Source organism: Vicugna pacos, chromosome 11, assembly GCF_048564905.1.
Source record: "Vicugna pacos chromosome 11, VicPac4, whole genome shotgun sequence".
Taxonomy (NCBI): Eukaryota; Metazoa; Chordata; class Mammalia; order Artiodactyla; family Camelidae; genus Vicugna; species Vicugna pacos.
In genome coordinates, this window is record NC_132997.1 from 39,640,357 (window position 1) to 39,667,927 (window position 27,571).

A 27,571-nucleotide genomic window follows, 5' to 3' on the forward strand; every position below is an offset into this window, starting at 1 on the left:
AAGAGCTATCTTACAGAATGAATGGACATGGAAATATAAGGTTACTGGGTACCACCTTGAGGTTAGTGGTAATGAACTTAAAATGAGACTAGTTTTCATTGGCTACAGGTGTAGAGTGGGTGATGCTTCAACCAGGGTTTGCGTTTAGCTGGGCAAATACCGTGGAGAGGAGAGCAGCAGAATTAGAGATGTATGATAGGGAATGATTATAATAATGGACCATGAATTGTAAACTGACTGACTATGCTTCAGTAAAACAGTAAAATAAAGTAAAAAAGAAACAGAAGCAGAAAAACTGAGGAGTAACAGCAAAAGGAGGAGACAGGATAGAGTTGGAGTCCATTGCACCTTCAATTATGTGCATAATTTTGGGGATGGAAGAGAGAACTATAGATGATCAAAATTGTGAATATTTTAAAGTTCTTTTTGGCTTTGCCATAAAACAAAAATACACTTGACATAAAGGGGAAAAAATGTACCATGGAATTCTGCTGTTTGAGGAGAAAAGTGAAGAATGAGACTGTAAAAATGCGGTATGATCAGTGTGTTCAACATAGATCCCACATGGTCATAGAGTTGTTGGAGTTGTGCATTTAGAGGGAGTAAGTCTAAGACTGAACAAAGTAGTCAGATAGCTGAAAGCTTGAAGCTGAGATTAAGGAAAAGTGTGCTGTTATTGACAACGGTAGGGTATATAATTATGAGAATGGATAACTAAGATAAAGTGGAAAATAAGATCAGTGGAGGAGAAGAGGTCAGGGAATGCAGAGGCCAGGATATTGGAAGGGACATCCATGTTGATGTTGAAATCACAGGAATTATAATCGAGTAGGTTATTAGATTTGAAAGAGGTGACCATGAGCAAATCTTCAAGGAATGGTAAGAGTGATTGGGGATTATAGCTGTCATTTCTATGTACGGCCATACCTCCTGCACTTCCACCTGGACTTTTCGTGATCTGAAACCTTCTTACCTGTTGGCAAAGGACCCTGTACTCTAGGCATGCCATGGTGCTCATAACTGCCTTTTACGGATGCTCTTTCTTCTGTTTAGATGCTCTCACAGTGCTTGCCTTCCACAGTAGCATTCTTCCCCAGTAGACTACCATTTCCTGTTTATAGTTCATAGCACTTATGACATTATTTTGAAACTATTAGTTTACATTCACTATTTTTCTTTCCTTTTTCCTTTCTCAAAACCAGGCTAACAGTTCCCTTAGGCCAAGAACCTTACCTATCTTTTTGTCCCTGTAGCACTATAGAAAAGTTACCAGCAAACTCTAGGAACAGATCTATTTAATAAATACTTTTTGAAAGTCTATTATTATCAAGTAAATAGTGGTATGAGTCTTTATTTTTATCTCGCTAAATATGATGCTTACTTAGATTTACTTATATCAAGTGCCACAGTTAATGAGAAAAAGTTTAAATTATAGTGAGTTTCTTTTATCTGTGTATTACAAAATGACTATTCCTAATCTTTCTATTTGTATTTCAGAGAAGATTAAAAATACAGAAGCAATTATTGATTGTGCTAACAGATTGGAGTGAAGCTAGATAATAAAGTCACATGTACATTTTGAAAAGAACCTTGGTTTTTTATTTTCTCTTCTTTCTGGTTGGAGCCTATTTCGGTCTTGGGAATTGAGTTCACAGTTGAAGGAATGGGACCCTAGACTTACTGACATAATCTATGGAGTAAAGAAAACAGGAGATGTAAAGGTATAATTAAACAAATCCCGTTTCCCCCCTTCTTTACTAACTTGATATTTGAATGGTGCAAGTTTTTAGAAGAAATGAACATGTTAAGAATTTTCTCATTTGTGTTAATATGCTTAGTTTAATTTTCCTTAAAGAGAGTCTCTTTGTGAGGATTTTGTTTTGCAGATATTTTGATTTCTCCTTATGATTTCTTGTATATTTATCACTTTTGTAACTAAATGTAGTACCAATATAAATCACCTCTATTAATTATGTTTTTGATCCATAGTTCATATTACATTTGCTTTGGGGATATTATAAATTAATATCAGTATATACAAATCTACTGACAAATGCTCATTTTAGATTCTTCTTCTTTTTTTTTTTTCCAGAGACCATGAGTGGAGGATCTCAAGTCCACATTTTTTGGGGTGCTCCAGCTGGTCCTTTGAAAATGACAGTATCACAGGAGCCAACTTCCTTAATGTCTACTGTTGACCCCTGGAAAGAAATTCAGCTTTTCTGTAATCAACATTCTTTACATCTGAAGGATGGAAAATACAGGCACAAAAGTCTTGAAGACCGTCAGGCCCTGGAGACTCTGGGCCCTCCAGATCCTCCTCATCATTTTCCAGCAGGCTCTATGAGCAGATCTGTTCACACGAAAGACAACTTCATACAGTGCATTTCTGAAACACGAGCTATAAAATCCCAGAAGAGTCACCCCTCAGGAATGATTGATGGAACCAGCTCCTATGAGCAAACATGTGGATTTAAGGGCAGAGTTCAGCATTTAGCTGAAGAAGGAAGGTATCAAATGCTCTTCAGTGAACATAAGAAAATCACAGATGAACAGTGTGAAGATCAGTCAAATGTATGTGGTCAGAACTTTCCCCCAAATTCCCTGCAATTAGATCATAAATGTGCAGCTGTGTTGGATGCAGTCGGTAGGACTGAACAGACTAACGTGGAGCCAGGAGCTACGGAAACAAAGTGTGCACCAGCAGAACATCATGAACTGCAAAACCCACGCCTGGAGCTCTCTTCCTCTAACTCAGTAGACAAGCCGAGGCCCGAGGGAGCGGTTAGGAAGGTCTCAGTCCTTAAAATATCGACTGAGACTGAATTCCTCAGTATAATGACCTCCAGCCAGGTTGCTTTTTTAGCTCAAACGGAGCGTAAAGGGCAGAATTCTGTAACTAAAGGGACTGTAAACATGGCGATCAAACCAGAGGCAAGACATGGGGAAATAAGAGTAACTGAAGATAGTTTAAATCAGCCTAATGATGATTCTGCAGAAGGATATGAAAGTGGACAAGACCAAGCCAGTTCCCTTGAACTTTTTAGCCCTGTTTGTCCTGAAACAAAAAGTAGCCACGTTCACATAGACTCTGATAAAGGTCTTGAAGAAAATACAGACTCTGAAGAGCTTTTCAGTTCCGAAGATAAACTGCCACCAAATGAGATATGTATTGAGTCGTGCGGCTCAGGAATCCTGTGTTCCCAACTAAATACCTTTGACAAAAGTTCTATTAGAAGAAGTTGGACCTCTGAAGATAAATCAGGCTGTTCTAAAACTCCATCTGAAACCCCCCACATAGCTAAGAGAATTAAGTTGATTTCTAATGTGCGAGATCATGCTGTAGCAGCGGACCCGAGGAATGTGTCTGAATTTAAGGGCATTAAGAAGACATCATTAATAAAACACTGTGTTTCTAAAAGTCGGAAGTATAATTGTTTAGTCATGGTGTTGTCTCCATGTCATGTGAAAGAAATAAATATAAAATCGGGACCAAATTCTGGCTCTAAAGTGCCTTTAGCAACAATTGTGGTAATTGACCAATCAGGAATTAAGAAGAAGGTTTTCCTGTGGAGGGCTGCGGCGTTTTGGGCACTTACAGTGTTTCTTGGCGATATAATTTTACTCATAGGTAAGGTCATCATGGGATAGTGGGAGTTTATTTTATAAAGCTGGGGGCTTTTTTCGTCTCCCACTTTAAGCGTTTGAGGATTCTTGTTTACTGTCTGCCTCTCAGGGCACCAGCACAATGGAGCGCCTTAGAGTATCCGCGTTGGTCCCCTCACGGCTGCCCAGTGTCCTGTGTGTTGCCATTTCTGGGCGTTTGTTCTGGCCTTAGTTCTGTCCCTCCTTCCCACTCATCTTCTCCTTAAGAAGTCTTCTCTGGTTGCTCGTCTTATTCATTCACTGTGCTGGCATGCAGGTCGTATCACCAGGCTCTTTCTCTCTTTTCTTGTAGCTCTGTCTATGTGTGTCTTATTTTTAACCCTTTTCTTTAGCTATATGAACAGTCTTATGATGAAAGGACAGCCTTTCTACTACTTCACTTAATCCCTTGTAACGCTGTCCACGTTACATTCTTATTGAAGGAACAGATAGAGAATTTCTATTGCATTTTTAAATTATTAAAACTACAATTGACTTTTTTAAAATATATTTTTATTGAAGTACAGTCAGTTTACAATGTTGTGTCAATTTCTGATTTACAGCACAGTACTTTAGTCACATAGGAACATACATAGATTTGTTCTCATATTCTTCTTCGCCAGAGATTACTACAAGATACTGAATATGGTTCCCTGTGCTGTACAGTATAAACTTGTTGTTTTACGGTTGACTCTTGAACAACCAAATCAGTGAGTGGGCAAAGAAACAGGAGGCAAAGGCTGGGCTCTCAACACCCCTCCACCTCATCACCGGTAATTACCATTTCATTAATCCGAACATAGCTTTTACAGTCTAGTTTTCTGAAGGCTCTCTGTGAAATTTCTTATTTGTTCCTTTCTGAAGAGCAGGCGTCCCGAACGTCTGATCGTGAAAAGTCTTCAATGCTATGCTAGCTATTCCTGGCCAGGCCAGAGGGGGCCACTGAGGGTTTTTAAGCAAGTCACTAGATCACATTAATGTTCTCGATAAATCACTCATTTGCATTGTGGGACATGGGTTGGAGGTGGGAAGGGGCCCTGCTAGGAGAGAGAGAAATGGCAGGGCTGTGGGCAGATTCAATAGGCTGAGTCAATGGTTAGGGGGTTGGAGACAAAGTGGGAAGGGAGAGGTAGAAGTTCATGGTGACTTCACATCTTAATTGACCTGGCTAGCAGCATAGGGCCCAGAAACGAGATGGGGAACGAGACGAAAAGCAGGTTTGAACAAGGCTGAGTTTGGGGAGCTAACAGATTATCCAGTCTGGAATGTCCATTAGGCATTTGTGGGTAAATGGGTAAATAAGTTTGCCTGAAGCTGAAGAGAGGATCTGGGACATACATTTGGAAGCACTTACTTGGAATTTATGCATCCTTGTTTTCTTTCTTATTATCTTCTTATTAGTTTTCTGCTATTAGTATATCTTTATACCTCTAACATTTGTTTTTTTATTATTGAAGTACAGTCAGTTGACAATGCTGTGTCAGTTTCAGGTATACAGCATAATGTTTCAGTCATACATAGATACATATATAGCTAACATTTTATATACGGATTATATTCTTCCTGGGGTGGATCTGTCTCTGTCTCTAACTTACAGGTTTTACTCTACTTAGGATTGTTTCTCCCAGCTGATGTGTTTAGTCCCACTAACTATTTCTCCTTTATCCATCTTAGATCATACAGCTCTCTTTCTCCTTCTGGAAATGTTCCTTACCTCCAAAGTACTTCACTTCTAACACCTAAAGAACATGATTCCCGTATTATTTAGGGAAAAATCATCGAAGTCCTTTAAGAAAGCCTTACATTATCTTTATATATGCTTATAGCAGAAGGGGTAAATGTATACTGAGTATTTTTTACTCTTCTAGGCACTACTACTTTTCTTCCTGGCCCTAAATATTTAATTTATCAGAAATGTACATTTTTACATTTGCCTTAAGTAAGGAAAAGCCATTAAATTTTTCTCTCCAGAGCAGAGCTTCCATATTGATATTGTTTGAATATACAGAAGCAATTTTGTTGATTTTGCCTACATACAGACATACCTAGATTCAGAACTCAGATTTGCTTTTTTTTTTAATCTTTTTTTTTTTTTTTTTTTTTGCCTTTAGACAGATCATTTAACCTATTTGAGCTTTAGTGGCCTGGCATGTGAGAGGCCTGCATAGTATTTTGCTATGATGGGTAACTTAACCCCAGTGTGAAGGAATTTATGGCATGATCAGAACTTATTTTTCCCCCTTTTCTAGATGTTACTATTCATGAAGATCATTGGGTTGGTGAGACAGTACTACAATCAACATTCACCAGTCAGTTATTAAATCTTGGGAGTTATTCATCTGTCCAGCCTGAAGAATGTAAGACACATTTTAAATATAATAATTTCTTGGTATTTAAAGTACATACCCATAAATGGTAAATTTGCAGTATGTTTTCTAAACAGATTAGCTGAAAGATATTGGTTTATTTTCTTTAGCAAGAATGAAAAAACTTATAAAAATGAATTTGTACATGTAAATCGTATTTATTTTAAGAAATATTGGGGTTCATGTTTCATTTTCGTATTTTTCTTAGAGAATCAGTGTAGTGGTGATTCTTAACCTTTTAGGGAGTCATAGACCTCTTTGAGAAGCTGTGAGCCATTTCTTCGGAAAAATGGACTTAAGTAGATAGATATAAAATTTTGCATATCATTCCAAGTGGTTCCATGGACTTCTGAAGTTCTTCTGTTGAATTGCTGAGCCTCTGGAATCCTTGAGGTAATGAAAAAAGGGGGTTGTATGGCAAAGACATGTTGAATTTTATAAGAAACTGACAAATCATTTTCTAGAGTGGCCGTGCCATCTAAACTTCCTACCAGCAATGTGTCTTAGTTTCTCTACATCCCTGCCAGCAGTTGGTATTGTCCTGTTTCTTTTTTTATTTTAGCCATTCTAACCGGTGTGCAGTTATATCTCATTGTGATATTAATTTGCATACCTTTAATGGCACAAGACAGATCTAACAGACAGAATATAACCAAGGAGATAAAAGATCTAAGCAATATATAGTGAATAGTATATATCTTATGAATAGGAATGGGACGTAGACATGAGAAATTCAAATTAAATTACACAGATACCATTTTTCACCTATCATAGATTGGCCAAAATTAAAAACTAGGACAGCACTTTCTTTTGATGGGGCTGTGGGGAAACAGGCTCTCTTACACATTGCTGGTGGGAATGTCAATTGCTACAGTTCTTCCGGAGGGGTATTTGTCAGTACCTAACAAAATTACATATGTTCTTAGCTTTCAACCCAGCAGGCTTACTTTTAGAAATCTGTCCTGAAGATACAACTACAACAGTACAAAAATACATATGAATTGGATTATTCATTGCAGTGTTGATTATAATTGCAAGACACTGGAAAAATGAAAATGCTCATATTGGCAGAATGGCTGATTAAATCATGGTACAGTCACATGGCGGAATACTATACAGCTGTAGAAAAGAATGGAAAAGAGCTCCAAACTGATAAAGTGATTTCTAGGACATATTGTTGTGTGAAAAATACAAAGCCAAAAAAAGTATATGTTGTATGTTATCCTTCATGTAAGAAAGAAGGGAGGAATAAGAAAATATATAGATAACTCTTCATTTGTAAAAAAAACAAATGCAGGAAGGATAAACTATGTGTAAATGTGGAGAGGGGGTGGGAAAGGGGTGGAAAGAAAGAGGGAATGGGAATAGGATTGTTGAGGAGAGAGTGCCACTTCTCTGAGTATGTGTTTTGTGTGGTTCTGACTCACAAAACCATAGTAATGTTTCATACACCGCCCCCCACCAGTAAACAAAACGAACTATAACGTGGTGGAGGGGGAGCCCACAGCGGGATACAAACACTAACAAAGGAACCTAACAGTATTACAAATGAGTGAAATACACAGAAAGGTGGGGGCAAGAAATAACAGACCTAAATAACTGTGGAAAACAATGTATTGACTGGATTCTGCAAGGCTAAGGAAAAAATAACTATATAAATGCTGTCATCTAATTAGTAAAACTGTTTCTCAAAGTTAGCAACAACTTTGTGTATGTACTAGAATTGAACAAGTAAGTAAACAAATTGTAGATAATGAGAATTGAGTTTCTCACTGTTGTAGAAAGAAATTATATATGAGGAAACAGAGGAGGTTGAAGTGAATCTTTTGGATTGGAGCTAGAGGTATTGGTAATAGACTCATGGTTTTAAATATATAGATAGATAGATAGATAAAGGGATACAGAAATGCAGATATATGTGTATGTGTGGGTTAATCCATACAGTATATACATTTCCTAGCTCTGGCTGCTGAGACAACACAGAAGCAGTGAAGCCTCAGTATCGATGAGCATGCCTGGTGCCCAGATCTTGCTCTGCAAAGGGGCCAGCACTCTTAGAAGTGGTTGATTACAGGACTGGGACAGGGAAAATACAAGAGCCTGGAACATCTGGTGGTGTCAGAAAAGGCTTGTTTTGAAAGAACACAACCAGAAGGAACAACTACTGGTTAAAACTGCAACAATTTAAGGGAACAAAAAGAGATAGTATGAAATTATAGCCCTTAGAATAAGATATTTATGGGTCTATACAGATATAAATAAATATTCAACCGACTGACCAACTGACTTAACTAAATAAATGCATAATAAGGGAGAGCTCTTCTTTATAATTCCAGTGAATAAACTGGAATTCCAATGAATAAATGTGAAAAATAAATACTGCAAACAAGGATCCATTGATAGATGCTAAAATTAGTAGGTGGAAGTTTGGAAGACAGCATTGCAGAATCTCAAAGTATCTTGAAGAAACTTGGCAGACACCATGTAACTGGGTGATTAAGGTAAATGTCATCAGAATTAAGATATACGGATATCATGAACTCCTTGCTATGAAAGGGACACAGCATAATTTGGGAGGTATTCTTGCTAAAAACGCATAACCTCATTGCATTCATGAGAAAACATTGGAGAAACCCAAATGGAGGGACATTCCACAAAGAAACTGGTCAGTACTCTTCAGAAGTGTTAAGGTTATGAATGACAAGAAAGACTGATGAACTATTACAGACTGAAGGAGAATAAAGAGAAATAACAAGTATATATAATGTAGAATCCTAGATAGGATCCTATGTAGAAGGGTATTACTGGGAAATTGGTAAGATTTGAGTAAGATTTATAGTTTTGTTAATAATATTTTACCAGTATGAATTCTTCTTCATAATTATTCTGTGATTATGTAAGATGTTCACATTAGAGGAGGTAGGGTGAGGAGTATAAGGGAACTACTATTTTTGCAACTTTTTTGTAAGTCTAATGTTAGTTCAAAAAAAGAAGTTAGAAAAAAGCCATGTATGATCATCTCAATAGGTACAAAGAAAGCTTTTGAAAATAAGATCCAACACTTATTCATTGGAAATAGAAGGAGATTTATTTTAACTTCATAAAGAGTATCTTTAGGGGGGTAGGGTATAGCTCAAGCGGTAGAGAGCATGCTTAGCAAGCATGAGGTCCTAGGTTCAATCTCCATTACCTCCTCTAAAATAAATTAAACAAACAACAAACAAACAAAACCCACCCTAATTACCTCCCCCTGTCAAAAAAAAAATAAAACAATTTTTAAAAATTAAAAAAAAAGTATCTTAAAAAAATGCAGAGCAGATATCCTAATTGGAAAAATATTAGAAACATCCCTTGAAAAAATTAAAAATGAGACTAGGATGCTGCCGTTACTACTGTTTTCAATATATTATTGGAGATACTAACCAGTGTGAGAAAACATGGAAAAAGAAATTTCCAAAAAGATTGGAAAAGAAGAAATAAAGCTGTTGTTATTTATAGACCATATGATGAATTATTATTACATATAGATTTACACAGGCTCTTTCCCCTCTCAAAACTATAAGCAAATTATTAGAAATAATGGGAGAGTTTGGCAAGATGGCCAGGTATAAAGTTAACATACAAAAGTCAGTTGCATTTCTAGAGTGGAGTGACAATCAGCTAGTAACACAAATAAAAAGAAGGCACCATTTATAATACTTTGTGGTATTAAGTATCTGCTAATAAATTGAATAATTTTATTGTTAAAGGAAACATTTAAAAATTAAGAGATTTTAAAGAAGAACTAGATAAACATATACGTTGTTCATTGATTAAACAATTTAACAGTGTGAAGATTTCAGTTCTCCACTGCTTGATCTATAAATTCAGTACAAATCCAATTAAAATCCCAAAAAGATTTTCATGAAATTTGATAAGAAAGAGTAAGTGGTCAAAAGCAGGCTGGCCATTTTTGAAAAAGAAAAGCAAAAGAAGGAATAATTTGCCCTCTTAGATGTTAGGATTTGGTATGAATTTGTAGTAATTAAAAACAATATTGTGGGGTGCTCAGTGGAAGAGCTGCTGCTTAGCATGCACAAGGTCCTGGGTTCAATCCCCAGTACCTCCATTAAAAAATAAATAAAAATGAAACTAATTACCTCCCCACCAAAAAGAATTTTTTGGTAGCTCACAGAGAGAAAAATGTGACAATGAATATATATGTGTTCATGTATAACTGAAAAATTGTGCTCTACACTGGAATTTGACACAACATTGTAAAATGACTATAAATCAATAAAAAATGTTTAAAAATTTTTTTAAAATTTAAAAAGTAAATTTAAATAAAAGGAAAAAACAAACAAACCAGAAAACCAAACAAACAAACCAAAAAAACAATATGGTTTTGGCCAACTGATGTTAGCCAATATTTAAATTTTTGGATTTTCTTTAAAAGATTTAAGTTTAATCTTTCATTGTTGATATTTGAAGTTGCTACATCTTGGAAAACATTTCCAAGGAGCTAAATGGCTTTTCAGTAAAATTCACCATGTTTTATAGATGTTAATACAATGGAAGGGTAAAGAGTGTGCTGAAATGATGAAAATAGCATAGTATGCAAATATTTTGCAAGGGATTTGAGAGATAGATGTAGTAAGCTCTGGTTTTCAGGCTGATCTAGATTGACGTAAGGTTGATGTCATTCAGTAATTTCATAAAAATCTTAGGATCTAGTTCTCGATGGAGAATATCCCATGGAACACCTGGGGAGCTTCAGGTTTAGTTGAACAGTGTGAAAAACCTTTAACTAATTAACTAAGCTTTAGAGTGACTTCAAATTTGTTTTTATACTTACATAGGAATTTATATTGCCTTGTTTTTCACAGGTTACACAACTTAGTAGCTAAATAAAGTATATGCTAAGCCTTTTTTTTTTGTTTGATTCAGTTGGTACTTTGAAAATATTTGCACTTATTTTTCTTCTGAAAGAATAAGTCCATTTGGTTAGTTCAGGGTTTTGGGGGTTTTTTGTTTTTGTTTTGCAAGTTGTTACAACTCAAGAGCATTCTTACTGCTGATCAGTATATGTTGTTTCCTTGTTATAGTAAGGTGTTACAAGTTTTACAAACCTAGTCCTGATAATGTGAAAGGATGTAAATTTATCTTAAATATTATCAAATTAAATATTATTAAATTAAGTGTATAAATCAAAGGTTAACACAATGTTTCCATGAAGTAGACTGTTTTATTTGAAATCTAAGTAATCAGATGTTTCTGTACAAATTTTTACAAAGTAGGGTTAAGTAAATAATTTGTTATTAGGGATCTTCTTTTCCCTCCAAAAGCTCTTATTGTAGATAAAGAATAAAGCCCAGACAAATTGTGTACAAGTTCACAGGAGTCATTATTGACAAAGCCAGAGTTTGAACCCAGCTCTTCTGATTCCGGATGTGCTAGAAATATTGTGAAAGAGGAATCAGGAGGTCTGGCGAATCAGGTGGAGCTGTGGACGATGTTTGGAGTTGGATTTTGCTGTAACCCAGTTGATGTTTATCCCCCCTCTTCCCCTCTTTCTGTCATTCATCTTTCATGCTGTCTGTTCTTTTCTCTTATACTCATTATCTTTTGATAGTACCTTTGTTTTTTAAAATCCATTTAGGAATCAAATAACCTTATTTAGAACAGATTTCATGTATCAGGTTTAAAAAACCTTAAAACATTTGTTTTTATCCATCCACTCAGTTGTTGCCAGAAATCTGGACGTCCTCTGTAATCTATTCTTTACCCTCCACATCTAATTGTTTCTTGGATTCTGTCTCTTAACTATTTCACAGATCTACACCCTTCTCCCCTTCATGCAGTCTTGCCTGGTTTCCAACCTTTGTCATCTGCTGAGTGGCCACTAGCCTCCTAAACGTTCTTCCTACTCTTTCATCTATGAAAATTGATTCCTCTGCATTAAAGGGTCCATTAACTTGGATGGGAAGATACTACATCTTTTTTTTTCCTTCCAGTTTTATTGGGATATAATTGACATACAGCACTGTAAGTTGAAGGTGTGCAGTATAATGACTTGACTTACGCACATCATGAGATGAATATCACAGTCAGTTTAGTGAACATCTGTCATCTCACTAGATACGAAATTAAAGAAATACAAAAAAATTTTTTTCTTTCTGATGAGAACTCTTAGGATTTCTTCTCTTCACAGTTTTCATGTATAACATATAGTACTGTTAATTATGTTTATCATGTTGGACATGACATCCTAGTACTTATTTACCTTATAACTGGAAGTTTGTACCTTTTGACTGCCTTTATTCAATTCTCCCTCCTCCCACTCCCACCATAAGATATTACATCTTTATTTTCACTAATTGCTCACTGCATATTATCCTTTTCTTCCATGACAAATAAGGCAACAATCCACAGTAATATTATCAGTACTTGTGACTTGGTCACCAATGAACAGCACATATATATTCATATCACATTACAGTTGTTGAAGATAACATGAATATCATTAGTGCCTGTGATACTCTGACATACTTTGAATTTACAGCAGTTACTGCATACTCTGCTATATCCTATTACTAGTTTTTTTTTTAGTTCTTTTTTTTAATTGAGGTATAGCTGATTTACAATGTTGTGTTAGTTTCTGGTGTACAGCATAGCGATTCAGTTATACATGTATATATATTTTTCATATTCTTTTTCATTATAGGCTATTACAAGCCATTGAATATAGTTCCCTGTGCAATACGGTAGGACCTTGTTGTTTATCCCATTATTTAATATTTTAATGAGGCACATAAGTTATCTCCAGTTTAAAAATATTCGATTACTTTATTTCCATATAATTGATTTTTTAATCCTGTTTCATTTTATACATTTAAAAACATTATTCTGTAATAAAAATGTTCTAAAAGTAGATAATGAAAATAGTTGCACAACTTTGTGAAATACTTTAAAAAACACTGAATTATACACTATAAAAGGGTGAATTTTATGCATGTGGATTATATTCCAATAAAGTTGTTATAAAAATATTGATCTGATAATGGGTCTCTATGCTTTATCAGCCTGCCAAAGCATCTGTGGTATGTAAAGGATTACAAACCCCTTATCCCCTCCCAGTTACTACCTAGAAACCTTTTATTAGGCATTTTTCCAAAACCCAGCTCAAATATTCCCTCAATAAAGCTTCTTCCAACTTCCCTGGGCAGTTCTTTTTGTGTGCTCTTAAGAATGCTTACATATATCGCTTGTACCCTAAGCCAGTGTTGGCTTAGGGTTGACTACCTCTAGGTTGATCATTCCTTCAGCGTGGGATGATGGCATGGTATGTCTTTGCATCCCTAGCACGTAGTATAATGCCAGGCACACAGTGGCTGGTCTACTGATGAGTGAATGACTCATGAGGCTTTAGTGTGGCACAAGAAATACATTAGGATAATACTGATACTGGGAGAAGAAAAGAAGAATCATTTATTTTTTTCTATTGAAATTGGTTAGTAAAGTCTGCTTTCTGAAAAATCCTTGTGTTTTTGCTAAGATCTTATTTTTGGTCAATGATCAATCATTTATTCAAACATACCTCCCTTTCCTTCAGGGAAATTAAAATTTAATCAGTGAAACTCACCAGTCCGTCATTTAAAATGTGTGTATTTTATTGTATGTAAATTGTATTTTAATAAAAAATGGGGAAAAAATTGAGACAGGAGAGAAAAACGTCAGTATGACACAACTACTGAAGAATTAAATAACCGATCTAAACAGCCAAGAGAAATATTATGAGGTAGCGGGCGCATGCTCAAATGCCAAATGAGAGTTAGAGATAAAAGCTAAGTTAAGGGCAAGGAGAAATCACTGGGAGTCTATAGTGGTTTTAATTCTATATAGTATTTAGATAGGCAGAGAGGAGGTTGACGGTGTTGCATCCAGTGAAAATGGTGAGGACAGAGGGTTAGAAGTGGAAAAGAATAAGGCATGTTCAGGGAGAGCCAGTTAGGCGACTCATAGAGTACTTCAGATGTGAAATTCTAAGTCTTGAGGAAGACTAGGCAGTGGTTGGGATAGTTGGGGAAGACATGATCAAATCAGACTCCAGGGATTAGGGAACCAATCGGATACAACAGGGTATTGGAGTCAAAAAATAATTGAAATAGTGGTCTTGATTAATTAGTGAAAAATGATATTATTAACAAAATAGAGAAGTAAGGGAACAGGGCAAGTTTTTTGGAGATATAAATAATTCCATTTCCATTGGTTGAAAATACCAAGCTTATTTTTGCATCTAAAACTGATTCAAGAATAAGCTACACGTTTTATAGAAATGAAATCATGTTTTACATTTAATCACACTTTACAACATACAATACAGTTCCAAGAGAAAGTTATGTTGTCAAGAAAATATAATGTTTCCATCTTTTGTACTATGTTTTTATTTTCTTTCTTAGATTCCCGTATGGTTAGTGATGTTTTACTTCAAGACTTACTGGCATATGTGTCTTCAAAACATTCCTATCTCAGAGATCTTCCTCAGAGAAAGCCTCAGAAAATGAACAAGATAGAATTTGTAGAACTGGAGCAGCTTCAGCCAGACACACTAGTCCATGCAGTTCTGAGAGTTGTTGATATCACTATACTGACAGGTAAACATTTGGGGCTCCTCCTTAATTTTAGGTTATAAAAGAAATTAAGATACAGGACCATCTTAGTGTACCATTTGGTTATCACTAGATATTTGTCTTTAGACACTGAAGTATGATATCACATGTAGTAGAGTAATGCCAACTGAAATATTCCTTTTCCTTTTCCAGAGGCATTATACAGTTATAGAGGACAGAAGCAAAGGAAAGTTATGTTAACAGTGGAACAGGCCCAAGGTCAACATTATGTCCTTGTATTATGGGGTCCTGGAGCAGCCTGGTACCCTCAACTTCAAAGGAAAAAAGGTAAATACACCAAAAAGCATTTAACTTATTTATAGTTAGGTAAATGATTAATGCTTATGAGCCTAAGATGAAAAGGCTTTGGAGATTAGACTACATTTGAAATATAATTGATCAATGATCATGACTGAAAATTCTTTTGCAGATTTCTCCTGTTATAATTTTATACTTCCTGTAAGCAAATCAGTGATCTAAAAAGTCCTCCATAATTAATGGTAGCAAAATAAAAGCTCCCATTTATTCCCTGGTATGCTACTTTACCTTTTTTGTGAAGATCTTACCTTCTTCGGATAAAGTTCTTTAAAAATTTAATTCTGGAGAAGTATCTACGATTTTTATTCAGCCAAAGTACTCTGATAAATAAACTTCTCTCTGGTCATAAGGCAGATGTTAGGAGAGTTTCATTAACTCTTTCAAGTCACAGTGTTACTATTTCATAAATGACTGTGTTCCAGGTTTTTATTCCAGTTGCTTTAAAAGTGTGGACTGTTAGCCATCCATAGAATGTTCGTGTTTAAAGGATGACCCATGACTACTACCTTTTTCTTTAAAGCATAAGTTAATAATTTTTGATGCATTGAATTAAATGGAATTGATATTTCAATAAAATAATACAATATCTTCCTTTTGACACTGTGAGACCCTTAACTGTATAATCAGAGATAGTTTAATCACTGGCTTATGAGTTATTTTACTCTGCTAAATTAATTCAGAAACTGATTAAGTGTATGACTCATTCTTTTTTACCTGAAAGAGTTAATGTTTCTTCGCAAACTTCTGTTTCAAAATAGTTATCTAAAGATAAGATCTATCACTTTGTCTCTCTTAATCATTAATAGCCCATAACTAGGATTTGAGATAAGTCTGACTTCTGACTTTTATGTTAAGATCAAACAGTGATAAATATTTGTTTGGTTGAGAAATCTGGCAAACATGTGTCAATGGCAGACAGACCATCGTTATTGACCAGGAACACGAGTCTAGTGCATGCTGAACAGAACGTGGGTCAAAGGTGTCATTCCACTTACGATGGAGCTGGAGCAAGGCAGATTGCTCCATGTTTAATACCGATATTCTTTTAAAACTAATAGTTTTTTGGTTAATAGAAGAGGAATTATAGTTATCTCTAGATAATTCTATCATACTTAGGTCAATATTGAAAATTTATGAATCCAGGAATTAAGGTATAATTGTTCTTTGTTCGTTCATTCAATAAATTTATTTATAACCACTGTTTTTAAGTTTTAATATCCACCTTAATACTTCAAGATCATTCTTTCTAAAATGGGAAAATACGGGGAGAGGGTATAGCTCAGTGGTAAGAGGGTGTGCTGAACATACTTGAGGTCCTGAGTTCAATCCTCAGTACCTCCATTAAAAAGATAGATAGATAGATAGACCTAATTACTTCCCCCCCAAACAAATTAAAAAAATAATAATTTAAAAAATTAAAATGGGAAAATACCAATTTGGAAGGATAATTTAAGTAAGTGATTCTACTTTTAGAAATTGTTAGCATTCTGTCTATTCATTTAGTATTTCTTGAGGCATTCTCTGTATTAACCTTTATACTGGGCACTGGTTTTACTCGTTCCTAAGGATGACAAACTCATATCTAGGTGATATAATCAGAAATGATCATCAAGAAGTCATTACTGAATACTGGAGATATCAGAGTTGAAGTTTTGGATAAGAATAATAAGATATCAATACCAAAGTCACATTTTTTTGAAATATGCATTGCTGGTAGGAATTTGGTATGCCTTATATGTAGCTAGCATTGGTCACAACTTAGGTCCTAATGAGGGTAGAGTAGGGACATAAATTACACTTCCTGGGAATAACTGGGTACACATAAAATAAGCTATTCAGAACTAAATGCCATTACAATGCAATATTCTCCTGAACTCATTTAATAAAGTCCAGTATTTAAAAAATACAACAGATTGCAATAGAGTACTCTTAGGACATGGCTAATTAAGCACAGAGTAATACAGATGACCCTGACCTTTGTGATTACACTTCATGCAGAATCACAGTTACGTCTGCATTTAGTTTGAAATCCATTCACACCCTTAATTCATGATTGAAATGTAGACATGTATCACAGATTGTCTCAGTACTGGTCAGTCTCCCTCAGACTTAATAGCCTAACCTGCATACAACTCCTTTCTGTTACTTGAACAAACCAGTCTTTTCTCCTGCCTCCAGATCATCAGTTTACATGTTTCCCCTGCGTAGGGTGCATTTTCCTCCATCTCTCCACGCAGATGGCTCCTTCATCTCCCAGCTTCAATTTCCTGCCCTCGTAGAGCCCTTCCGCATGTGTATACATATCACTCCCTATCAGATCACCCTGTATTCCGTTTCTGCCCCTTAACACAATCGGGATTATTCAGTTTATTTGCTTGCTTGATAATTAACTAAATTTTTTGGTAGATTGTAAATTCTGTGACTAAAAAGCACCCTGACTAGTTTGTTCACCATTGTATCCCCATCACAGCACAGTCTGCACTAGCAGATACCTTCTTTACAAACGACTGAAGAAGGAAACGCTGTTCAGGCAACTGTTCAAAATAACCGCTATCTGTAAGGAGTAAGAGACTCAAGTTTGACGAGGAGATAACTTTGCTTGTTTCAGATAATAAGAAAAAAAATCAGAGTTAAAAGTGCATGCACATGAAGGTTTTGCAAACCATTGGATGTATTAAGAAATTATATTTAAACTTGGGCACTGAGGGTTCATAGTTAAAACTATAACTCTGCTGTGGTTAACTTAAACAATTTATGGGTTATATTGGAAGCTTATGGGAGTATCTCAGAGTACATAGGGCAAGAGTGCTGATGGGTTTCATGGGGACTGGGAACTAGGTGCTGAAAAGCTTTTTAGGTCCCAGGCAGCTTCTGCATGTATCTGCTTTTATTTACTCGGTATAGACTTCCTCTGCTTCTCAACCTTATGGAAAGCAGATTGTTACTCTGTAGCTCCTGTTTTGCTTTTCCTTTTAAGAGACCAGTTCCATTCCCAAATTCCCAACAAAGAGAATCTGCTTGCCCAGACTGAATTTGATTCAATCAGCAGAGGCCTGGAGGACGTGGTCACAAAGTGCAAACTGGAGTACCTGAGCTTATGTTGGAGGGTGAGGGAGCAGTGAAGAGGGTCATCTGTGGGCTTGTGGACCACACTACCAAAGATGTATATGTTCACTAGCCTGGAGAGGTGTGTGTGATATTTTTATTTTTAATTTTAAAAAGTAGATGATAAAACTTCATGTATAATAAGATCCCATTTTAGTAAAAGTGAATGTATAAGTATGTAAATACACATTTAAAAAATCCAAAAATACAGGTACTAAAATGCAAGCAGTGACTGTCTCTATATAGTAATATTACGTGGTTTTAATTTTTTCTTTATATCTTTAGTTTGAATTTTAATGTATAGAATCTGCATTTATTTTTTAAACCTTTTAGTACGAAAAACTTCAAACATACAGACAGAATAATATGATGAACTCAAGGACCCATTATCCGTCTTATTAAAACATGGCCACAAAAAATAACAACAACAAAAAACATGGCCAATCTTATTTCACATATTACTTTCCTTTCACCATCTAAATATTTTATAAAAAGTATATTTTATTTTATAATTAAAAATTAAAAATGTCTTTTAAAAAATAGATAATATTTGGCATATGTAATAACAACTTGAGAAAAAATTAAGAATCAAATTCATGGTTTATATTTGGACCAAAATAAATTCCAGATGAATTAGAAATTCAAATATTAAAAAAAAAAAAGGGACAGTAAGTACTAGAAGAAAATATAAGGAAACTTACTTGGTCTCCAGAGATTAGTAAGTTAAATAAAATGCAGCAGGAAAAACTACGTATATAAAAGTTACTGTATACAAAATTAAAACACAAGTCAAAAGCCAGAAAAAATTTGCATTTTGTCAGAAAATAATGCAATAAGCAGAAGACAAATAATTGTAATGATAAATGGACAATAGACATGAACAGGCAAGTCCATAAAGGAGAAATTAAAGTGGCCAGTAAAATATGAAAAAAAGTTACTCTTACTAGTAATTGAACACAGACAAATAAAATAATAATGATGGATGATTATTCTCCTAAGAAATTGATAGAGAAGATATGGGAAAATAGCCTCTCTCATAAAGTATTGATGTGAATTGGCAAACCTTTTTCTTTTCTTCTAATTAAAGTATAATTGACTTACAATATATTAGTTTCAGGAGAAAAACCTTTCTTGAGGGCAGTTGACAACGCTATGAAAAGCCTTAGAATTTGGAATACCTTTGGCCTAATAATTACACTTAATAGGAATTTATCATGGCTACGCATAAAGATGCAGTTAAAAATGTTTTACCCCTGTACTGTTTATAATAGTGAAAAATAAGAAACGACCAGCATGCCCCAAAATAGACGATTGACATAATAATTTTTAAGGTTCTGATGTGTCTGTGCAATGGCATATTACACAATATTTTAAAAGAACGTAGAATAATACTTAGTGACATGTGAACATATATTTGACATCTTAAGTAAAAGTCAAACAAACTGAGAACAACTGGATGGCCACTAGAATACTAACTGTTTATTTTGGGGTGTTGATGAAGGCTGCCATTTATTTCTTTGCTTAGCTTATCTGTGATTTCTAAGCATGTATTTTGTAATAAGACAAAAAAAACTATTTTAAAAATAGTGATTGGTTTTAAGCAACAACTTGAAATATATATGCCTTAGTCCTTTCTAATGATGCTCTGTGTATACGGATTTACTGACTTATTTAAAGATTCTCCACAGAAAAAAAACTGTCCAGTGAAAGAAACTGAGGAAGTGGGTGGGTTGTGTGAATTAGGTTTATAGGCTGAAGTAAGTGCGATACTAAAAAGATAGCTGTCATTAGAAAACTTAGTGCTAAGACACCTGTTTTTGTTTTAACGTAGTTTTAAAAGTTGCATTTATTAATATATAATCTGATTATTTGGCAAGAAAGGCTGTGCTGCTGTGGTTTTAAGACTTAGAATTGTTACTGAGAGAATAGTAGAAATAGGAGCAACTGAATCTAAATGCTTTTTTGTTGTTGTTGTTCTGAAAAAATTAGCTAAATAAGGAAACCAAGGTGTTGAAAAATCAGTGGGAAATATTGCTTATGGCAGATGTGTTTATTTCTATGTCATTGTTTTAAAAAAATCTTTCCTGTAGATATCAAAATATGAATTTGCTACTCTGAAAAGCAGTTGGTTATGATAAATTTTGACTATTAAGGAAGGTAGGTAATCTTTGGAAAAATTTTGTTTAAAATTATCTCCTTATTGCCTCAATACAACATTCATATTTTGCCTCTTTATACCCAAATTCCTTAATGTGATAAAAGACGTATTTAATTGATTTAATCAGGTCAATCTATTTAATGTGATTATGAGCCTAGATTATTTCCCTTTTGGTAACTTTCTGTTTTTGTTTGTTTGTTTAAGATTATCTTTGGGAATTTAAGTATCTTTTTGTTCAGCGCAATTGCATCCTAGAAAACCTAGAGTTGCATACAACAGCTTGGTCATCCTGTGAGTGCCTGTTTGATGATGATGTAAGGGCCATTACATTTAAAGCAAAGTTCCAAAGAAGCACACCCTCCTTTGTGAAGATGTCAGATTTAGCAACACACCTAGAAGATAAGCATTCAGGTGAGATCTTTATAAACATAAGATACTGCTAGTTTTAATATAAGCAAAGAAGCTACCATTTGTGGGAAAAAAAATGTATAATTGAATATAAAAGTGAAATGTAGATCCTTGTAAATAGCTGAAGCAGATCTTGGCATCTTCCTAGCTTTTTGCCTCAATCCTTTGAGGTTAATTTGTAATTATTAGGGATTACTTAAGAATATTTTTTGCATATAGTTACAAACAGCTTATCATGTAATAAACCAGGAATAGAAAAATGACCCTAACCAGAGTCACTATTGAGATATACTAAGCTATCATCTATACACGATTGTTAAAATTTAACACTGATGGAGAGTTTGTGGAATTTACTCACTGCTTAGTATAATGTAATATACTTCCTGAACTCAGATGTGTGTGTGTGTTTATAAATTTCATTTTCAGAAGCTTAGTACATAGAAGAATGCTTTCGATGATGAGTTTTGTAAACACACTCACACAATTTCCATGAACTAAATGTAATTAAAGTAATTTATTTTGAGTGAAGAAGTAAAGGGGGTATGTTTTAGGAATGAAGAGAGAGTGAAATAGTGAAAATAACTAGACAAATTGCTACCATTTTAGTGGGAAATACTTTTCACTAAATCACATTGGCTTCCTAACTACAGAGATGATGATAAAAAAAGATGCTAACTCCTGGTTGAGGGTATAACAAACTACACAGCATTTAAAGATACATTTAAGGTTGCTGAATCCCAGTAATTAGTAAATGTCAGTGATTAGCAGTTTTGGAAACTGATAAAATTTTCCAGTGGCTTTTATAGCAAATGTATTTAGAGGGCAAATAAGGGTTGAAAAAAAATGAGATGTATCTGTAGGTTTATTGTTACGTAATTTAAATTTTTTAATGAAGAAGATTTGCCCAAAAATTTTCTTCTGAATTTGTATAAGATAATTATTCTTGGTGCTTATGTAGGTTGAATTATTAAGAATAACTCAGGAACTTTGGATCTTGACACTGAATTTTAGCTGTATTCACTCATTTTCATAAATAATTTTCTGAACTCTTATAGATGGTTTTAGATTTTACTAAGTGCTAGATGTGGTTTAAATGAAATAAGATTATTTTTAGTTTTTCTAATGAAAAAAATCTGGTCCCAAAATAGGTTGAAGCTCCTAAGAGATTCATGGTAAGATTCTCAGCTGTATTTCTGGGCTTTTTCACTAGCATGCTATGCCCCCTTTTGGTTTATTCACAGAAATGGAAGAGTTGTGGAATATGCAGTTAATAGGATATTTCAGAGTTAGTGCTTTTCAAGTGTGGCTCAGAGTGTCAGATTTTTAAAAAATTTTAACAAGGTTTTTGGAGTATAATTTTCATACGGGAAACCACCCTTATTTTTTAAGTGTGCACATTCACACTGGTGAGGTTTTACATGAAACCCGTGAAACCATCACAGTCATGAAACTGTCACCTGCCCCTTTGTAATCTCTTCCTTCCCCTCATCCCTGCCCTGGGAATCCTTTCAAGTAATCAGTCTGCTTTCTCTCACTAGACATTAGCTTGAATTTCCTGTGATTTTACATACATGGAATCATGCAGCATGTACACTGTTTTGTTTGGCATCCTTGAACTTAACAGATTCTTTGAGATGTATCTACATGGTTATGCATATCAGTAGTTCATTCCTTTCTAGTCTCTTACATGAATACACCACGATTTGTTTACCTGTTCAACTGTGGATGGACATCTGTGTTGTTTCCAGTTCTTGGCTATTATAAATAAAGCTTCAAACTTTGAATGAATAAACATTCAAGTACAAGGCATTATATGGACATAGTCTTTCTTTTCTCGTCAGTAAGTACCTAGGAATTGAGTCAAAAGCTGGATTATATGGTAGGCATATGTTTAACTTCTAAAGAAACTGCCAAACCGTTTTCCAAAGCAGTTGTACCGTTTTGCATTTCCACCAGCAGTGTATGAGAGTTCTGTTTTTTTCCACACCCGCCTCAACACTTGATATGGACATTCTTTTTAGTTTCGTCCGTTAGAAAAGTGTTTAGTGATAGGTCATTGCGGTTTTCACTTGCATTTCCTTATTGGCTGATGGTGTTGAACATTTTTTATGTACTTAATTGCCATCCATGTATCTTCTTTGATGAAGTGTCAGTTGAAGTCTTTCGCTTACCTAAAAAAAATTTGGGTAGATTATTCTACTGACTTTTGAGAGTTTTTTATATTCTGGGTAATACACTCTTTGCAAATACATTGCTTCTCTTTCTCTTGTCTTTGCCCTAGTCTGTTATTTGTCTTTTCATTCTTTTAACCAGGTCTTTTGAAGGGCACAAGTTTTAAATGTTAATGAAGTCCAGTTTATCCATTTGTTCTTATATGAATTGTACTTTTGGCATCTTTTCTAGGAGATCTTTGCGTAACCCAGTGTCACAAAAATTTATCTCCTCTATTATTCTGAAAGTTTTGGAGTTTTAGATTTTAAATTTGGGCTTATGATCTTTTTTGAGTTAATTTTTGTATATAGTGTGAGGTATGGCTCAAAGTTGTTTTTCTTTTAGTGTATGAATATCCAGTTGTTCAACCATCAGTTTTTGAAAAGATTATTATTTTTCCAGTGAATTGCCTTTGCACCTTTGTCAAAATTATTTGTCCACACGTGTGGTCTGTTTCTGGGCTTTCTCTTTCTGTTTTATCCATCTATTTGTTTCTCTTTCCACCAATACCACACTATTGATTACTGTAGCTTTATAATAAGTTTTGTGAATGAAAAATACTGCAAACCATATCAGTAAACAAAGAATGCTGAAGCCATCAAGTCATCAGCGGCTGCTGCCACCCCCGAGTGAAGACAAGCCTGCAGCCCAGCCTCTGCAGCCACTCACAGTGGTGCACTCTGAGGGGACTCAGAATAAGAAAGGACAGGATACTGGCCCTAGATAGCTAGGTGCTTATCAAGGGAATGAGTTCAATGAGCCCAAATGTTTGCTTCCTCCCATACATAGAAAAGCGCTAAATTCTTTAACTTGAGATGCCTGGTTTTCTTTAGTTAACAAATAATCTTTTAATGTTCCAACTACCTGGTCTTTGTTGTAAAACTCCTATATATCCTAGCTCCTCCCTTCCTCTTCGGAGCAGTCCCTCAGAGCCATCTGAGAGGCTGTCATGCCGGGCTCCAAGGGGTTCGAGTCCTCAGAAATGTCCACCAAATAAAACATTACTCTCGACTTCTAGGCTGCGCATTTATTTCAGTCGAGAAAGCTATACAGTCTAGGGTAGATACTGAAGCCATAAGTGAGTAAGACTGTCCAGGAAAGGAGTGGAGACAAGACCAAGAACTAGGCGTCAAGTGTATACTTTCCTCTAAGTAACTGTGAATCAACTGTATAGTTAACCATGTTTGTAAGTTACAGTTACAGTTTTGGCCTCCTAATTTATTGTCTTTCTTTTTGTTTGTCTTTTATAGGAGTGATTCTAATCAAAGCCCAGATTTTAGAGCTCGTGTTTCCTATTACAGCCTCTCAGAAGATAATTCTAAATGCTCACAGTTCTCTGGAGAGTATTTATTCTTCTCTTCCCAATATTCTTTACACTGGCTGTGCAAAATGTGGATTGGAACTAGAAACAGATGAGAACAAGATCTACAGACAGTGTTTCAGCTGCTTGCCATTTACTGTGAGGAAAATATACTATAGGTAAGGCAACTAACCCAGGCTGTTGGATGGAAAACACTCATTATTATAGGACTAGAAATGACCAAAGAATTACATATATCAGTTCTTTTTCTAATGAGAACTAACTAAAGCTAACCTAAGAGAATAAATTTTTCCTCCTGAGTGATAAATACCTACTTACGAAAGCAAAATTTTTCCAGTTATCATAACAGGAATTTTTAAAAAACAGTAATTGGGAGATTTTATTGCCTTTAAGCAGCTATACTGAAGAAAACTTTTCCTTGGTTTCCATAGTATGGACGTGGCACATTTTATTTATCCATTCATTAATTGATGGGCATATGGATTGTTCCCACTTTTTGGCTATTACAAATAATACTGCTCTGAACATTCACGTACACATTTTTGTGTGGACATGTGTTCTCATTTCCCTTGGGTGTACACTCAGGGGTAAAATTGCTAGGTTGTGTGGTACTGTATGTTTAACCTTTGGAGGAACTGCCAAACTGGTTTCCAAAGCTGCTGCACAATTTTACATTCTCACCAGCAACATGTGAGACTTGCAGTTTCTCCACATCCTTGTCAACACTTTCTGTTATCTGTTTTTCTTTTTGTTGCTTGTACTTTTGGCACCATATCTAAAAGAGGTATCGTTCCTAAGCTAAGATCATGCAGATTTATTCCAATATTTTCTTCTAAGAATTTTATAGCTTTAGCTCTAACATATAGGTCCATCATCTATCTTGAGTTAATTTTTGTGTATGGTGTAAGGAAGGGGTCCGACTTCATTCTTCTGCATGTGGATATTCAGTTGTCCCAGCACAACTGGTTGAAAAGACTATTCTATCCCCATTGAATCACCTTGGTACCATCATTGAATAACTTACTTTCTATCCCACTAAACTCTTAAATTCCTTGAGTAAAGGAACAAGATCTGTCTTATTCACTAGTGCGCACTCAGTGTTTTGCTCATTGCATGGTGCATATACATATTGAGGATGTATTTGTTGAAATAGAGGATAGAGGAAGAAGGAGAGCCCAGGGAAAGAGAAGAGGAAAGGACATAGGATCATCAGGTGGATAAAGGGGAAGTAGGTTTTTGGAGGGAAAATCAGTAGTCATGTTTTAGCTGTTACGCTAAATTCCCCTGCATTCGTGAGTCTTCCCAAATTCTGTTCTCAATTTATTTTTAATAATTAATTTATTTTTAAAGGAGTTTCTTTTAAAAGTATATAGATAGAATAATATTATTCATATAGTTCTGTTCATGTTATTTGCCCCTTACAGTATATCATGGCATTCCTTCCCTAATAGCACTTGTAAGTCTTCTTCATTTATTTTAACAGCCACATAGTATTCCATTGCATGATGGACTGAAATTAGTTATCTAGTTCCCTATTTATTGGCACGCAAAACAGTTCTTTTTTAAACATTCAATTTTGTCATTTTATTTAGATAGGGTAACCAAAATCACAGAAGATTGAGTTATAAATGAAAATGACAATTTATTGGTGCAAACTTCATAATCTGTATACACCTCAGAAGGAAAATTTACTGGAGATATCAAGTTAATATGAAAGTGTGCTTTGCTTGTTACAATTAGAGAAAATAAAATTTAAAAGCACAGAAGAATTTTGATATCAAATTATAATGTACAGTACAGTTTTAATATTCCAAATCAACTAATGCAAAACGGCTTGTTTTTGGTAAGAAAGACTCCTGTGGGAAAAAATAGCTTGAAGTTGTGACTATGAAATATGTGATTATCATTTTTATTTGCTTTCCAAAAATAACTTACACAGCAGTGTAAACCAATGTTTTCTTATATTAGTATCTGAAAATTTAAAATGAGTATGGAATAAATAACATTTATTAATGTATCACTTGAAACTCTTTTTTAAAAAGCCCTTCTATTTCTAGGATGTTTCAGAACATCCTCAAGTTGTTTTAGTCATTAAAATTAGCCCTGCATTAAAAACCCAGTGATGTTTGAAATTATACTGCATTTAAACATTCCTTTAATTGGAGATCTTTTTGAAGGACATGTGCTGTTTACTCTTTTGTAGGCCAGCTTTAATGACCATAGTTGATGGAATATATAAGGTTTGCGTCCACGTAGGATCAAAGCTGGTGGAGAAGATTCTTCTCAACATTTCTCCTGACTGGCTCAACAGAGTTATAGGTAAGATACCAGCGTGCCCTCGAGAGGTTGGTTCTTCGTAAAACCACTTATTTCAGGAGTATAGACAGTATATTGGAACAGAAGGAACACTATGCTGCTAATTAAGCATTTTTCTGTCAGTGCAAAAGCAGAATTTAGCTTGAGTGAAACACAAGACTAAGTCAGTCGGAAGGCAGGACTTGCTCTACACCTGTCTCAGCGCATGACGAGAGGGAAGTAAGTGCCTGATCCCCTTCTTACTCTAAATTCCCAATCAGTAAGCAAAAACACTAGGACCTTAGTTTTAGAATAGTTAAGTAAACGAATGTGGGACACCTGTCCATGTATGAAGATTGTCCAGTGTTGGTAGAGTGGATTCACAGGATCTTCAGCTCTGTTGGGAGGTGTGGTCAGTGACTGACCAGGAAGTGAGGGTAACGCATTTGTCAGATGATCAAACGCCATCCTTTCCACATTAGTCTTAGACTCTCTAAGCAGAAGAGTTAATCTGGTTCAGTTGATTTGCTCTGTCTCGTAATAATGGATTTTTTTTTCTTGCTTTAGTTTTTGCTTGAATGCTGAACATTGCACATAGAGTAATACAAACTGAGGTAAAGAGTATTTGTCCCTGGAAACGGGCACTCCTGTTTTCCTAGACCTTTACTAGGGGTGGGGGTGGGTGGAGGGTGGCAGGCAGAGTTAATCTTGTCAGACCAAGTTGGCTTTGAGGTTTTTTATTGCCATGATTACCTTTAGGTCACCACTGACTTCAGATTATCCAACATTATCTTGTGCTCATGGTGGGGAGTGGTTTTCCAGAGATTTTTCCCCAATAATCCTGTCCCACCATCCGCTTTATCCCTTCACTCTGCACCTGGGCCTCAGAGACAGTTTCTCTTTGTGTTCTTTTACATCTCGAGACTGTTCAGGCTCTGTTGGTTGATATTCGGTGCATCTTAGCCTGCAGGGAGGGGCAGGAGTGATTCTCTTTGACTCTGGTCCAGCCTTGGTCTTACGCAGGCCCTGGGTCTCTGGGTCTCGGATGGGGTGCTTTCTCAGCGACCCTGCCCCTCCAGCCATGGCAGCAAGCTCT

At 35.3% G+C, this 27,571-nt stretch overlaps 1 protein-coding gene across 2 annotated transcripts in view; it reads left to right on the plus strand.

The window, feature by feature from the left end:
* Positions 1–27,571, plus strand: part of SHLD2 (shieldin complex subunit 2) — a 77,833-nt gene that overhangs the window by 47,733 nt on the left and 2,529 nt on the right. The window contains exons 1-7 of one of the 2 annotated variants that reach the window (XM_031682341.2): positions 4,286–4,418; positions 5,895–6,002; positions 14,450–14,644; positions 14,813–14,947; positions 20,445–20,651; positions 24,110–24,338; positions 26,384–26,499. In XM_031682341.2, the coding sequence (XP_031538201.2) occupies positions 14,458–14,644; positions 14,813–14,947; positions 20,445–20,651; positions 24,110–24,338; positions 26,384–26,499 (874 nt within the window). In that variant the 5' untranslated portion in view covers positions 4,286–4,418; positions 5,895–6,002; positions 14,450–14,457. Of the gene's footprint in view, positions 1–4,285; positions 4,419–5,894; positions 6,003–14,449; positions 14,645–14,812; positions 14,948–20,444; positions 20,652–24,109; positions 24,339–26,383; positions 26,500–27,571 lie in introns of those variants that run through there. The other variant, XM_072971174.1, reaches the window with a different exon arrangement.